General features: G+C 36.7%; 1 protein-coding gene across 12 annotated transcripts in view; it reads right to left on the reverse strand.

Annotated features, from left to right (window-relative positions):
* Nucleotides 1–2,673: 2,673 nt before the first annotated feature.
* Nucleotides 2,674–14,185, reverse strand: part of LOC109936392 (bcl-2-associated transcription factor 1) — a 72,309-nt gene continuing 60,797 nt past the window's right edge. For 4 of the 12 annotated variants that reach the window (XM_048596501.1, XM_020534998.2, XM_048596500.1 and 1 more), the window contains 3 exons: nucleotides 8,581–8,736; nucleotides 7,521–7,736; nucleotides 2,674–3,112 (listed from right to left, as the gene is read on the reverse strand). In XM_048596501.1, coding sequence (XP_048452458.1) covers nucleotides 3,098–3,112; nucleotides 7,521–7,736; nucleotides 8,581–8,736 — 387 coding nt within the window. In that variant the 3' untranslated portion in view covers nucleotides 2,674–3,097. Of the gene's footprint in view, nucleotides 3,113–7,507; nucleotides 7,737–8,580; nucleotides 8,737–14,185 lie in introns of those variants that run through there. The other 8 variants (XM_048596497.1, XM_020534997.2, XM_048596494.1 and 5 more) reach the window with 5 other exon arrangements.

The raw sequence follows: 14,185 nt of genomic DNA on the forward strand, positions 1-14,185 counted from the left end.
TGTTTGTCTAGTCTAAAATGTTCCCAACACCGAAGCCTATTCTAATAAAAGTACAGGCATCACAAATAGCCCTTTGGACTTTCTCTACATTCACAAAATCTCTCACGAAATTTAGTAACAGGCACAATTTCCTAAATGTGGCTAGGACAAGGCATTCTGCAGAGAAAGTATAATATTTCTAACTACCCTAGCTAGAAATCCACAACTATTCGTTTCCTATGAAAGTGAAAAACTGCTGTTGTGAGACCAATATTCTCCCAGCACCTTCTGTTCTAGATCTGCAAATAGAGAACTGCATGGTGGTAATTTATAATCATGTCATTACATGCCTCTGGAGTTGGTGGGACTTAAAACTGGGCCTCTTAACTCAGAGGTAGGGACACTACCACTGCTCTGCAGCAGCCCCTCTGAATATTTTCTAATCAACGTATTCAGATATGTTATGACACCTCTGAAGCAGGTAGGAGTTAAATCTAGGCCTGAGGTACAGACAATACCAATGCATCTCAACAACCCCACTGACAACTGTATGGTAAATAAATGCTTTAACAGAAAATAGCAGTAATAAATTACCTTCACTGAAGGGCATGTAACACATTCAGGCCATTCTTCCAATATCAACCTAAATTTGTTTATTTTATCTGTAATGCTATCTCGTATATACTTGTGCCATCAACAATTTTAAGGATATGTTCTAAAGGCATGACACAAATTATTGATAAAGTTGAAAAACAAGGCTCTAACCTGGATTCCCTCATATCTTTAGAAGCAACTTTCACCCTCAAGGAGTTCTTACTTCAGAATTATTCACTCTACATAAATGCAATATAGCTGAAAATTTGACTGTCAATCCCACAGAAGAGAAAATTTGATACAGGTGCTTAAGATCTGAGTTTGGACACAGCAACTGGAGAAATTATTCATGGAAAAATTAAAAACCAGACAACACCAAGGTAATTAGCAAAAAGAACCTGAGATGATACAGAAACTTGTTATAACGCATCAACGAGTGGTTCAGATCTGGAATGCAGTGCCCGTGTGTGTGCTGGAGACAAATTCCATCACAACATTCACAAGCTAATTATCTGAAAAGGTTTCCAGAGCTGCATGGGAATAGCAGGCAGATAGGACTAACCGAGTTGCTCTCGTAGAAAACCTCCACTCAGTTGCCTAAATGCTATCTTTTTTACCTTTATTCTTTCATGGGATGTGGACATTGTTGCCCATCCCTAATTGCACTTTAATGGCTTAATAAGCCACACCATTCAAGTCCAATTTAAATTAGAATTTGGCTAAATGATTTATTTACTTTATAATTGAAAATCTTTATTTGGACAAAGAAGTTAACTCACTTAGCTTAGAATAAAGGTTTGCAAGCCAATGGGGAACACAATTTTTCTTTTGCGAGCAGCATAAACCAACTGCCTAGAGAGAAAAGAAATGAACTTGACTCGCTAGCTCAGCAAAAATAGAGTACAGCCTTCTATACAACTGCACAGTCTATTTATTGACATTTTATATTTGAATTCTGGTAAGTTTTTGTTTGTTTTATAGTGACTTACATTTATATATCTTACCCAGGACGTACAAAGGCACTTAAGGAAAAATTAAAATCTGGCCATCAGTTTATATACACTGCAGAATCTTATAAATGAATGAGTGGATTAAAGCTATGTGGTTATTGATAAATATTGGCCATACAGAACTCCGTCTCTCTTTGAATACTGCTGAGATAGAACATAGAACATTACAGCGCAGTACAGGCCCTTCGGCCCTCGATGTTGCGCCGACCTGTGAAACCAATCTGAAGCCCATCTAACCTAAACTATTCCATTATCATCCATATGTTTATCCAATGACCATTTAAATGCCCTTAAAGTGGGCGAGTCTACTATTTTTGCAGGCAGCGCATTCCACGCCCTTACTACTCTCTGAGTAAAGAACCTACCTCTGACATCTGTCCTATATCTATCACCCCTCAATTTAAAGCTATGTCCCCTCGTGCTAGCCATCACCATCTGAGGAAAAAGGCTCCCACTGTCCACCCTATCTAATCCTCTGATCATCTTGTATGTCTCTATCAAGTCACCTCTTAACCTTCTTCTCTCTAACGAGAGGATAGATGGAGCTTCAACTAGGTGTCAGTGCATGCACAGCATTTGCCACAGTAGTGCATTGGATTCTCAACCTAAATAACGCTTTATACTCTGTATTCGGGTTTGAATGTGTAATGTTAGGACTTCAGAAGTGCCTTCAATTGAACCAAGCTGAAGCTGTGCAAAACTTAAATAATGTAACAAAATTCAATTTTTTCCCTTCACTCACATTATTCTTTGATTGTGAAGGAGATAACATGCGTAGATTACTTGAATGGACAGATTACCAATTCAATGATTTTTCCATCAGACTTTGGCCTGGCAAAGAAGTTGATGCTTATGGAGCAGCAGACAGGCAGGAAAGTGGAGTCAAAGTCCACAATCACATCAGCCACGATCTTACTGCACGGTGGAGCAAGTTCTGGGAGCCAAATGGCCTAATCCTGCTCCTAATATGTTCTTAAAGAAACGAGTTGTTCAAAAGTTACACAATAGCACCATGCAATCATAATAGAGTAGCTGCATCCTGAAACAGTAGGCTACAACTCATTATTTAAAGAAAAGATGAGACAAGGCAAATATTTTAGTAAGTATTATTTGAGAGAAGCCAAGAACAAAATAACAAAATACAGACAATTACAATAAAAAGGCCCAAACAATACAAGGTGTTTATTTTCTGAAACTGTGCTTTTTATAGTATATATTGGTTATCCACTTCAATAAGCCATGCAGTTATCAATATCTAAAAAATACTGCCTATATACTCAATACAGATAGATCACAGCCAACAATTAAATTAGACATTAGACACTCAGTACGTCAAAAACTAGAAGATTTTAATTCAGATTTAGCAAGATGTTTTCCTCAATAAACATTAATATTTAATTAAAAGCTAATGTTAGGTAATAAATCAAAGTTCAATAAAGGAAAGTGGTTGACGAAAATCCACTTGTATAACTCTGGGGGAGATGCTCATCTTATTTCTGCTTTTGGATACAGTTTTAAATATGGTGTTCCTGTGAATTAAACAGAAAAATGAATTGTAGAACACATACAGAAAACATAAACATTGGAATGTGTCATTCATCATGAGTAGAACTCATGAGATGTTCAAAGTTGCTGTTAAGTTTTCAGAGGCTAGCCCATTGCAACTTTTAATATTTTCATTTTGATAGAACTAAATTTTAATGCATTTAATTCATAAATATCCATGATTAAGCCATTATCCTCATGAATGAAGTGGTATTCATATAGATTAACACAATGCATAGTCATCATAACATTAAAAACGTGTCATCATTCTGAATTCTTTTAGAATTCATTCTAAAACCCACAAATCAAGGCTAACGTTTTAAATAATCTTCCCTCTAGTATGACAGCTATATTTAAATATTTTTCTTAAAATCTATTGTTGTTTATTTAAAAACATTCAATTTTATCATGTATTGATCATATGCTCTTATTCCCTGTGATTTTCAAACTAATTCTGAATTACTTCAAAATAAACCCGTACTGCTCTGTTCTTTAGGGACATTTAGAACTAACTTGAAAATCAGATTATCGCAGTATTGAAGGCTGACCTCAAAATGGTATGAGATACTGGTACAGTGTAAACTATTTTATTATTGAAATGAACATATGTCAATACATAACAAAATGGACAATTTAAACTGTGTAAAATGTGATGTTTAATTTAAGCTTTTTTAGGCAATGGTAGTTAGAGTAAGCAGTTCAAATTTGTTATCAAATGTTATCACAAGTAAATCAAACAAATTAAGCTTGTCACAAGTTTTGTAATTATTGTATTAACTACAATTAGAAGCATGGTCTTAAGATGATGGAAGCAGTTTAAATTTCAAATAAGCAACTGCAGGAATGATCAGAATTAAAGCTTTAAATTTGTTTCACCAGGCAATTTTACTACACTTGAAAATTATGAAAAATAATTTGAAATGAGGGTGATAACATTAGTTTAGCAAGGGTAATTGATCTATAACGCCATCATAGTAATGCAATAAAATCTCAAATGTAGTAATACATTCTATACCATAAAACTGCATTTAATAAAGGTTCATTTAATCCAAAACAAAATAAAATATACATCAGGTTTCAAAAATAGTTTACACTGAAGTCTTGTACAGGTTCCTTAAATAACCACCAGATGCTTGGTACAAAGGAAACAATTTTGTATTCTAAATACTGTAATCACTATCCTACATATCTATTAACAAATAAACATAACATTTCCAGAAATCTGAAAACTATTCAAACAAGGAGGGCAAGGTCACTCAATTAGCAGGTCTAAGCCAGGGCAGCACCAGTAACTGGTCTTAGCAACCAAGTTTGAGGGAAATTAAGCTGGGATTCATACTTCTCATTGTTGTCTGAAGTATCAATGTTGGGACACGATCAGGCTCTACTGAAATGTATCATCCCCTAACTGGAAAACAACCTGCCAATACCTTATGTAGCTTCAAAAAGGACAACTGTCTTTTAGGGCTGGGTACTGCAAGGACCCAAGTGCCCAAAGAACCTTACCCTCATCAACTTTTAGGAGAGGAGGAAGGAAATGACAGTAAAAAAGGGAGAATGGAGAGAAAAAAAGGCCAACACTCTTGAGGGAAAATGCAATACAACTTGTCCCTTTTTCATTCATTTTCCACAAGCCATGAGACAGATCAGAGTTAATCAAAAAGACAGTTCACTTAAACACACCATTTTTGTGAATCAATGCAGGAACAATATTTTAATGAAAAACATAACGTCTTAATGCATTAAAGCAGATAAAACATAAGCAGTTAAAATTGGAGGTGTTAAATTACTACTGTTTGGAGTAGTAATTTGATTCAATTTGAAATTAACATGATATTTATACACTTAATTCTTTCACATTCCCTTTCAATTATTTGCTTGCCTCTACTGTTTAAAATAGTTTCACTGTCGGTACATGCATTCTAACTGTGATACAACCGATAATTAATTAGGACAGAAGGGAGCACTTCATTTTAACCTCACCAATCCACTTGCTGCCCAAAACTGTGTTTTGTAAAACAAATTTCTATGGACAAAGAAAAGAAATGCAAAGGCTAAAATAACTGCAATTAATGACATTGCAACGACTGCAAGTCTAAATCTTAGCTCCAAAAGTACACAGACCTGAGTGGTATGTAAGTTTTCAATTACAGAGCACAAATTAAATTGTGTACTGCAAAACATAGTTAAGGGCTATTAACACATGGCCACACACGTGCTGTGTTGCCAGGTGCTGTATGTCCTCGAGGATTACTATTAACAAGCCACGAATACAACCTTGAAAGATTTAACACAAATTGTGACTTCCCACAACTCATTCCATCTTGCTGTTGTGGAACGGAGGCAATGCAGGAGATTGAGACAGTGAATGTATGAGGATGGGGGTGGCAATGTGACCCAGGATTATATGCAGTGTTGTGTGCAGTGACAGCAATGCACTGGGCAGGAATTATGCTGTGAAGCTGTTGGTGAAGGTGTGAATGTTTATTATTGTGATTAAACAGGAAAGGATTGCTTCCACTGGTGAGTGAATGAAGAGGAAGATAAAGAGCAAGAGATTCTGCATGTGATCAAAGAGGATCATCAGTTCTAGTACATAGGAAGACAGACAGAGAGAGAGAGAGAGACGGCATGAGACCGAAAGATGCTCAAATGCCAGGTATATGCTTGTGGAGCTGGGGGGAGTAGTAGATTTGCTCCTTTACAGAATATTTTTAAGAGCGTCTACTACAGCAGCCCCTTTGCAAAGCTGCATAGGGCATTACTGAGACCATATCTATACAGAGTAATAATCACAGTTTTGTTCACCTTTAGGAAGTATATTATTAAGCAGTTCAGAGAAGGGTGACTTGACTGATTCCTGGGTTATATATTGCAGAAAGGTTAAGCACGTTTGCACAATGGCAAATGAAGTATCAAAGATGAAATGATCTGATAGGAACGTAAAATCCAGAAGGGTCTTGACAGGAAGGATGCTGAGAGGATGTTTCCCTTGAAGGGAGCCTAGAACTGGAGACAAAGTTTGCCCAATTAAGATGGAACAGAATTATTTCCTTCACAGGGTCTTTAGTCAGTGAAATTCTCTTCCTTTGAGAGCAGTGGGAACTAAATCATTGAATACATTCAAGGCCAAGTTACAAATTTGATTGTCAACAGAGTCCAGGTTATGAAGCCATAGTCTCAAACATCACTTTTGAGAAGGCTTGAGGGCTGACTAACCTATTCTTACGCCATATCGCCTTGTTAAGATGTGCTTCAAAAAAGTGAGATGCATGCAAGGTTTTACTTTATTGGTATCCAAACAGATTTCGTTAAACGTTGCCTTATGCAAAGTGCCAGGAAATCTAATTAGGCTATCAACATAAACAGTTTGACAAGCCCAATTTAAACGAGTTAAAATCCAAGCATTAATCCAGGTCTCACAAATAAATTTCCTTTAATTTAAGTTTTTCACTGGGTAATTGATACCATTAATCTCTGCATTACTAAATTATGTTTTCTGTATAATTAGATAATGCTGGTAGACCACTATGTAATTGCTTTACAGAAACTGCTACTCATATGTTTATTTAGGGCTCCTGTCTTACCAATAATTTTCAAATATTTTTGGACGATAATCATGATATTTGTCATCAGCAGTGTATATTGGAGCAGATAATTAGCCAAAGATTTAGAATCACTGTAAACTACAATAGAACCATTGATAAATTACACAAGCTGAATTTGACATTCCAAGAGATTCTAACCTTTCTGTAACAAATACTTAAATGTAGGCGCAGGAAATTTAAACTCCTTAGGGCAAAAGATTGATAACAGACAAGAAATTGACCTATCATTTTTGATTTGTACAATTCTTTGTAGCAACAAATTTGGCATTATAATTTTCAGATTTGAAAAATGTTTTATTTCAATATTTGCTCAAAAGGGTCTAAATAAACATACTTTTATAGACAAGATCTGTACTAATTTCAATACTGCTCATACCTTAGAAGGAATACGGCCTGCACAGACATTTAATTGAAACTAGATCTATGGCTACTAGTTACATAGCACTTTTCAAAAATTGAACCAGAAACGGGTGGTTTACTGTCATCTCAACATATAGCGTTATACCTACTGCAATCTATATTCAATTCTTGACCTAGCTACCAGCTTAAGTACTATGAAAACAGACTGTTCCACCCCACTAGGATAGACCCCTGATGCACTGATGGAAGCAGCTATTAAACTGGCTGTCTGGGTGGGGTTGTGGGCTGGACCACCTCTCCTCCCAGCTGCAGAAGAAAATGTGAAGGGAAGTTAACGAAAACAGAAATCTTGTCTAAACATGTTTAAATACAATTTCTTTTAGAAAATCCAAGTGTTAATCCAGCTCTCACCAAAATAATATACCTTTTCCTCTTTGTGTCTGTCCTTTCTCTCCTCTTCATCTTCTATTCCTCCATTTTCTTCCTCCTCCTTTTCATCGCTTCCCTGATATTTGTCATGTGTCCACTTTGGACTGCTGCTCGATTTTTTGAAAATAAATCGCCCACGTCCTCTTGGAAAAGTACCTCGCCCCCTTCCCCTTTTGGCCCAGTAATCCACCCCATCATCTCTGTCATCATGCTACCATGAAGAGAGAAAAGAACAGGAAATACTTCACCATTTTAATCAGGTTATTTCTTTTTTTTTGTTCTGGAATTCCCCCACCAGATTGTTGTTTACTCATACAGGTAAGAACAGGTACATGCAAACCTGTCATTAAAAGTATACTGACTACTGTAACAATCTGAACAACTCCTTTAAATATGCACTAGCTCCAAGCTAACTTTATTAAATATACATGAGTAGGCATCAGAAATATCGGGCAAAGTACTACAGGTGAGCAATCTTAGCTCATGAGGAAGTTGAGCATAAAATCTGAACAAATATAAGTATTTAAACAGCCTTCTTGGAGCTGGCATAAACTAAATAGTAAAAATTCAAGAAATATCAGCAATGAGGTCAATTATTAGAGTGGAAGCTACCTACTACTTTGTTTCTTGATTAGAATTTTTCATAATAACTGTAGCCAGAGCCAAGAATATGGTCTCATCAGAAAGACCCAGAGAGTTAACAATTGGCAGCATTTTATCCATCATTAAAACATGCCTTATTTGATGATCCATGCATAATAGCGCAACAGTGAAGCTGGGGAAACCATTTTTTACGATGTTTTCATCACATGACTGAGAATTTTTAAGTATTTCTAAAATGTAGCTTCAGTCACTCTAAGCTGATACTTACAAGTCCATTTCAGTAATGACAGCGATGTGCACTGTCTCCCCGTGACAACAGGGGGAGCAGATTTACAATATTCATTTAGCATAACAGCTAACAAAATTCCCACTTACTCCTGGCAAACCATTGTAATCAAATCTTGGGGGGTAAAGAAAGTAACAAATTCTTAGAACAGATTGCCAATACCCACCAGGAAGTATTTCTTGCTCTTTGGAGTATATTCAGGATCCCACTCTTCCTCCTTGGATCGCTTTTGAAAATTTGGGTTTGCAGTACTGGTGGAAACAGTACTCGAACCAGAGAAAGTTCCTCTGGCTCTCCCTCTGCCACCTCTTATTCGAAACTGCTAAATGGTCAAAGCACAGAATCTATTAGATGCTTTTTGAGCTGCATTTCCTTTCAGAAAAGTATTTTAGAAAGTAGGAGATCAAAAGGGGTGGAGAGAGGATAAAAGCTAGCCAAGGAGGCTTGATGGCAATGAGAAAACAAAGATTGGTCACTGCCCTGATTAACTAGTCTTGATTCATGAAACAAAACTTAATATTTTCTGCTTTTAAAACTTTCTATTCTTTTCTCTTCTTTGACCTTCATTATATTCTACTTATTTTCTATTTCATTACCAGATCATTTCAACGAAAGCCTCAGAACTCTGTGCTGTGATTATAACTCATCCTGCATTAGCGAGGATTATTAAAAAAGTTTTATTTGAAATTGAACTGTATAATATCATTTTGCAAGAATGAATCCTGGAACTAAGTTTATAAGAATGGACACCAAGAAGACTGCAAGGTAGTCATTTCAAAGTTTCAGAAACCATCATAAATGAGATGAATTTATGAATGGAATTATGGGGGCTGAGTGCACTTTTATTTCTTTGCATGTCCAGTAGTAGGACTCAAGGCAAAACCATGTAGGTAGAGGATCCTTGTTTCGGAGAACATTGCCTCCGAAGGTTTAATGATTAATTAACATTTGTTTACCAGTATTTAGCTTGGCAACTACTTCTTACTGATTATAGTGTGTTTTATAACGCGTTTGTTACCTTATAACAGTTATATAAAGGCTCAATATCATTGCAGTTTATACTAGGCTATAACCGAAAGTGCCTATAAAGATATTTCAACAGAATTCACTTACAGACTGGGTAGTATGTTTTCATTTTTGCTACATATTATTAAGTTAGAAACTATTTCTTCTACACGTTTGTATGAATCATTTGGAGCAAACAAAGTAACGACACATCTTAAACGCTCATGTTGATTAAATATTGCGGCTTTGCTCACAATCCTGGTCATTTTTTCCAGTAGTGACAAAGAATTTTTTCTCAAAAACAAAATGAACAAAAATACCACTAAGTGAGACATACTGACAGAGATCAGGACTTCCCAAAAACAAATTTACAAACTATTTGAATATTAATAAACTGAAATGATGTTTATTTTCAAGTCTTGCAACGTGTAAGGATGATATTCAGCATGCAGACTTTATATTGGTTAATATGCACCTCACTGTCATAGAACAATGAACACAACCCATATTCATAATTAATATTATATCAAGTTTCAATTTCATCAGTAAGAAAATAACCATGGAAATTTGAATGTGCAATCAACTTCTACTCAAATATTAATTCTCCTACATGGCTAATGATTGCTGACAAGAGAAGCAGGCTGCCTAAGCTTTTCACAGTGCACTCATCAGGACAGATCACAGAATTACAAATTTCAAAGGAAACAACAACTTATAGAGCATGAGAAATATAGGAAATGATTCATTTGCAAGTACACTGTGATTGGTCAAAACATTCCCTGTAGAATGGACCAGGCAACAGTGTTCCCCCCGCCCCGCATCCCCCGAGGTTTTTGTTTAAAGGAAACTTGTTATTCCTACATTTGTCCTGACTGAGTCTAATGCAAAAAACTTCAACAGCATGTCTCTTTTTCTCACCAACCAACTATTTCTGATCACATTATACTCCAAGATCAAGAGTATAGAACACAGCAGTACTGCAATACGTTTACTAATTAGATAATAAACAATTAGACATGATAAAAGATTATTTTTAATTGAAATGTAACATTCCAATGCAGCCGTGAAAATATTTTATCCATTAGCTGAGGCACAAAGTCACAAAGGATGCAAGTTCATACTTGCAGCATTGATATAAACAAGGCAGGAGTAGATCATTTGGCCCCTCAAGCCTGCTAATGCATTAAGACCATGACTGATCCAACTGTGGTTTTAATTACACTTTCCTACATATCCTCTATAACCCTCAACTCCCTTATCAATCAAAAACCTGTCTAACTTCAATGACCCAGCTACACTACTCGCTGGGGAAGAGAATTACAAACACTAACATCCTTCTGAAAAAAGAAATTCCACATCCCAATATTAAACAGGAGACCTCTTATTTTGAAAGAAATTCACAAAATTCTAGATTCTCCCACAACAAAAAATGTCCTTTATTATCTACTTTGTCAAGCCATGTCAAAATCTTTTTATTCACCCAATTAGAAGCACGCAAGATAATCTTAACTCTAACATACAAAAACCAACCTGTTAAGCCTTTCCTCATGTCAACTTTTTTATTCCAAGAACTAACCTACTGAATCTTCTCTAAACTGCTTCCAATGAAGTTATATACCTCTATAAAGGAAACTAAAACTGTACACAGTATTCCAGATGCTGTCTATCAAAGCCCTTTTCAGCTATGGCAAAACTTCCATATCTTAATCCCCATTCCCCCTACCACCCATCCCACTTTTGCAATGAAGGCCAATGTTCAATTTGCCTTACTAATTACTTGCAATACAAGCTTTTTGACTTTGTGATTCATGTAAAGGAACACTCAGATCTTTGTCTACTGCAGCATTCTTAATCTCTCTGCATTTAAATAATATACTGCTTTCATTATTCTCCTTGCCAAAGTGAAAATGATACATTTTTCCATACTATATCCCATTTGCTAGATTTGCATCCATTCAAAATTATGGAGTGTCCATTGCAGACTATTTGCATCCTCAAATTTTTTCTACTTCTCATGAGACAGAAACACAGGACCAGGAGCAGACCATTCAGTTTGTTGAGGCTACCCTGCCATTTAACACAATCATGACTGATCAATAACTTCAATGTCTTTTATCTACCCCCTTCCCCAAAACCCTGTATGATACTGGTAATCAGAAGTCTGTCAGGTTCTACCTCAAACATACTGAAAGACTGAGCTTCCACAGCTGTCTCGGGTAGAGAATTCCAAAGGTTCACAATCTTCTGAGTAAAAGGATTTTATCTTATCTTGGACCTAATGGCATCCCTCTTATTTTTAAATTGTGTCCACTGGTTCTAGACTCCCCCAATAAGAGAAAACATCTTACCCGCATCAACTTTGATTATTCCTTTACGTATTCCGTAAATTAGATTACCTCTCATTTTCAAAATTCTAGACATTACAGGCCCAGATTGTTCAATCTCTCTTCGTTGGACAGTCGCACCATTTTGGGAGCAAGTCTGGTGAACCTTCATTGCATACCCAAATGGTAATAATATCTTTCCTGAAGTAAGGAGACCAAAACTGCACACAGTATTCCAGACACAGTCTAACCAAGCTCCTACACAATTGAATGAAGGCTTCACTACTCCTTCGTCACAAGAAGTGGAGCCTTCACCTAATGAAGGAGCAGCACTCCAAAAGCATGTGATTTTAAATAAACCTATTGGACTATAAGCTGGTGTTGTGTGACTTCCAACTTTGCCCATCCCAGTCCAATACCAGCATCTCCACATCTTCATACTCCTGTATTCAAACCTTCTTGCAATAAAGGCTGATTTTCCATTAGCCATCCTGCTTGCTGTATCTGCATATTAGCCTTCGGTAACTTATTGACAGACACCCAAGTCACTTTACATATCTACACTTTCCAACCTCTTCCCATTTAAGAAATACCCTGCACACCTGTTCCTCCTACCAAATTGGATAATCTCACATTTTTCCACATTATATTCCATTTACCATGTTCTTGCCTAATTGTTAAGCATAACCAAATCCTCCTGAAGCCACTTTACATCTACCTCAAAATACACATCAACACTTAGCTCATCATCCACAAATTTCAAAATTACTGAGAAATATATCACAAACAGCTGGGGCTCAAGTACTGCCCACAATATCTTTAAAACAAACCTCCAAGTTAGTCAAGAAATTTCCCATTCACTAATCCATGCTAACTACGCCCAGTCAGATCATTATTATCCAAAAGTTTATTTATCATATCCTCTATTATAGATTCTAGCATTTTCTCCACACCTGATGCAAGGCTAACAGGTCTACAATTCCATGTTTTCTCTCTTGCTTCCTGGCAAAATGGGGTAATCATGTCTGGTGACATCTCAAGAGTCATACAGCATGGAAATTGACCCTTTGGTCCAACTTGTCCACACTGAACAGATAGCCAAAACTGACCTAGTCCCATTTGCCAGCATTTGGCCCATGTCCCTTTAAACCCTTCCTATTCATGTACCTATCCAAATGCCTTTTAACTGTTGTAGTTGTACCCGCCTCAACCACTTCCTCTGGCATTTCCATGCATGTACCACCCTCTGAATGAAAAAGTTGCCCCTCTGATCCCTTTTAAATCTTTCCCCTCTCATCTTAAACCTATGCCCTCTAGTTTTAGACTCCAATACCATGGGAAAAAGACCTTGCCTATTCACCCTATCCATGCCCCTCATGATTTTATAAATCTCTACGATATAAATCCCTCAGCCTCTGACAGTCAAGGAAACAAGCCAAAGCCTATGCAGCCTCCCCCTATAGCTCAAACCCTCCAATCCTAGCAACATCCTTGTAAAGCTTTTCTGAACCTTTCCAAGTTTCACAACATCTTTCCTATAGAAGGGAGACCAGAAGTGAATGCAGTATTCTAAAAGTCAGGACACAGCAGAGTTTTGTACAATCCCTTGTTCATAGAGGTAGAATGTGGGAGACCAGATGGGAACAGCATAGAGGTAACAGGAAAGGATAAGAATTTCAGACGCTGTTGAACCGAGAAAGGGAAATCAGGCGATGTTACTGATTGATAGGGTGGAACTAAAGACCTTCCTTTCTGTTCTAAAAGCAAAAACAGAAATCGCTGGTAAAACCCAGTTGGCCCAGCAGCACTGACCAGAATTTTGGAAGATAATCACAAATGCACTAACTAGCTCTATCACCACGCCTTCAACATACTGGCTGTAGACTGTCACGTACATTATAGTAACTTCCTAACATGTTGCCCCATCAATTTCTCCAGTACAATCTTATTAATACGAATTTCCTTCAGCATCTCATTCTCCCTAATCACTTGGTTCTCTAGTTCTGGGATATTTCTTAGCTTCCTCAGTGAAACCAGTTGCAAAGTTACCTTTTAGTTTCTCAGATATTTATCTGTTCCCCAATATAAATTCACCTGACTCAATATGTAATGATAGTTGATTTCCTCAAACGTTTCCTCTTTACACACTTATAGAAGCTTTTACAGTCTGTTGATTTTTTTTTGCTAGATCACACTCATATTCTATTCTCCCTTCCTTATCAGTTTCTTGCTCTTTGTCATTTCCAAAAACCTCCAAATCCTCAAATTTACTGTTATTTCTAGCAACTTCATACACTTTTAATTTTATACGATCCTGACCTTCCTTTGCTACTGTTACAGTTGACTGGCCTTTGAGTTCTTGCACCTTAAACAATGTATAGTTGTAAGCCATGTAATAGTTCTTAAAAGACCATCCATTTACAGCATTTGCCAATACACGTC

The sequence above is a fragment of the Rhincodon typus genome, chromosome 5, assembly GCF_021869965.1.
Source record: "Rhincodon typus isolate 14 chromosome 5, sRhiTyp1.1, whole genome shotgun sequence".
Lineage (NCBI taxonomy): Eukaryota > Metazoa > Chordata > Chondrichthyes > Orectolobiformes > Rhincodontidae > Rhincodon > Rhincodon typus.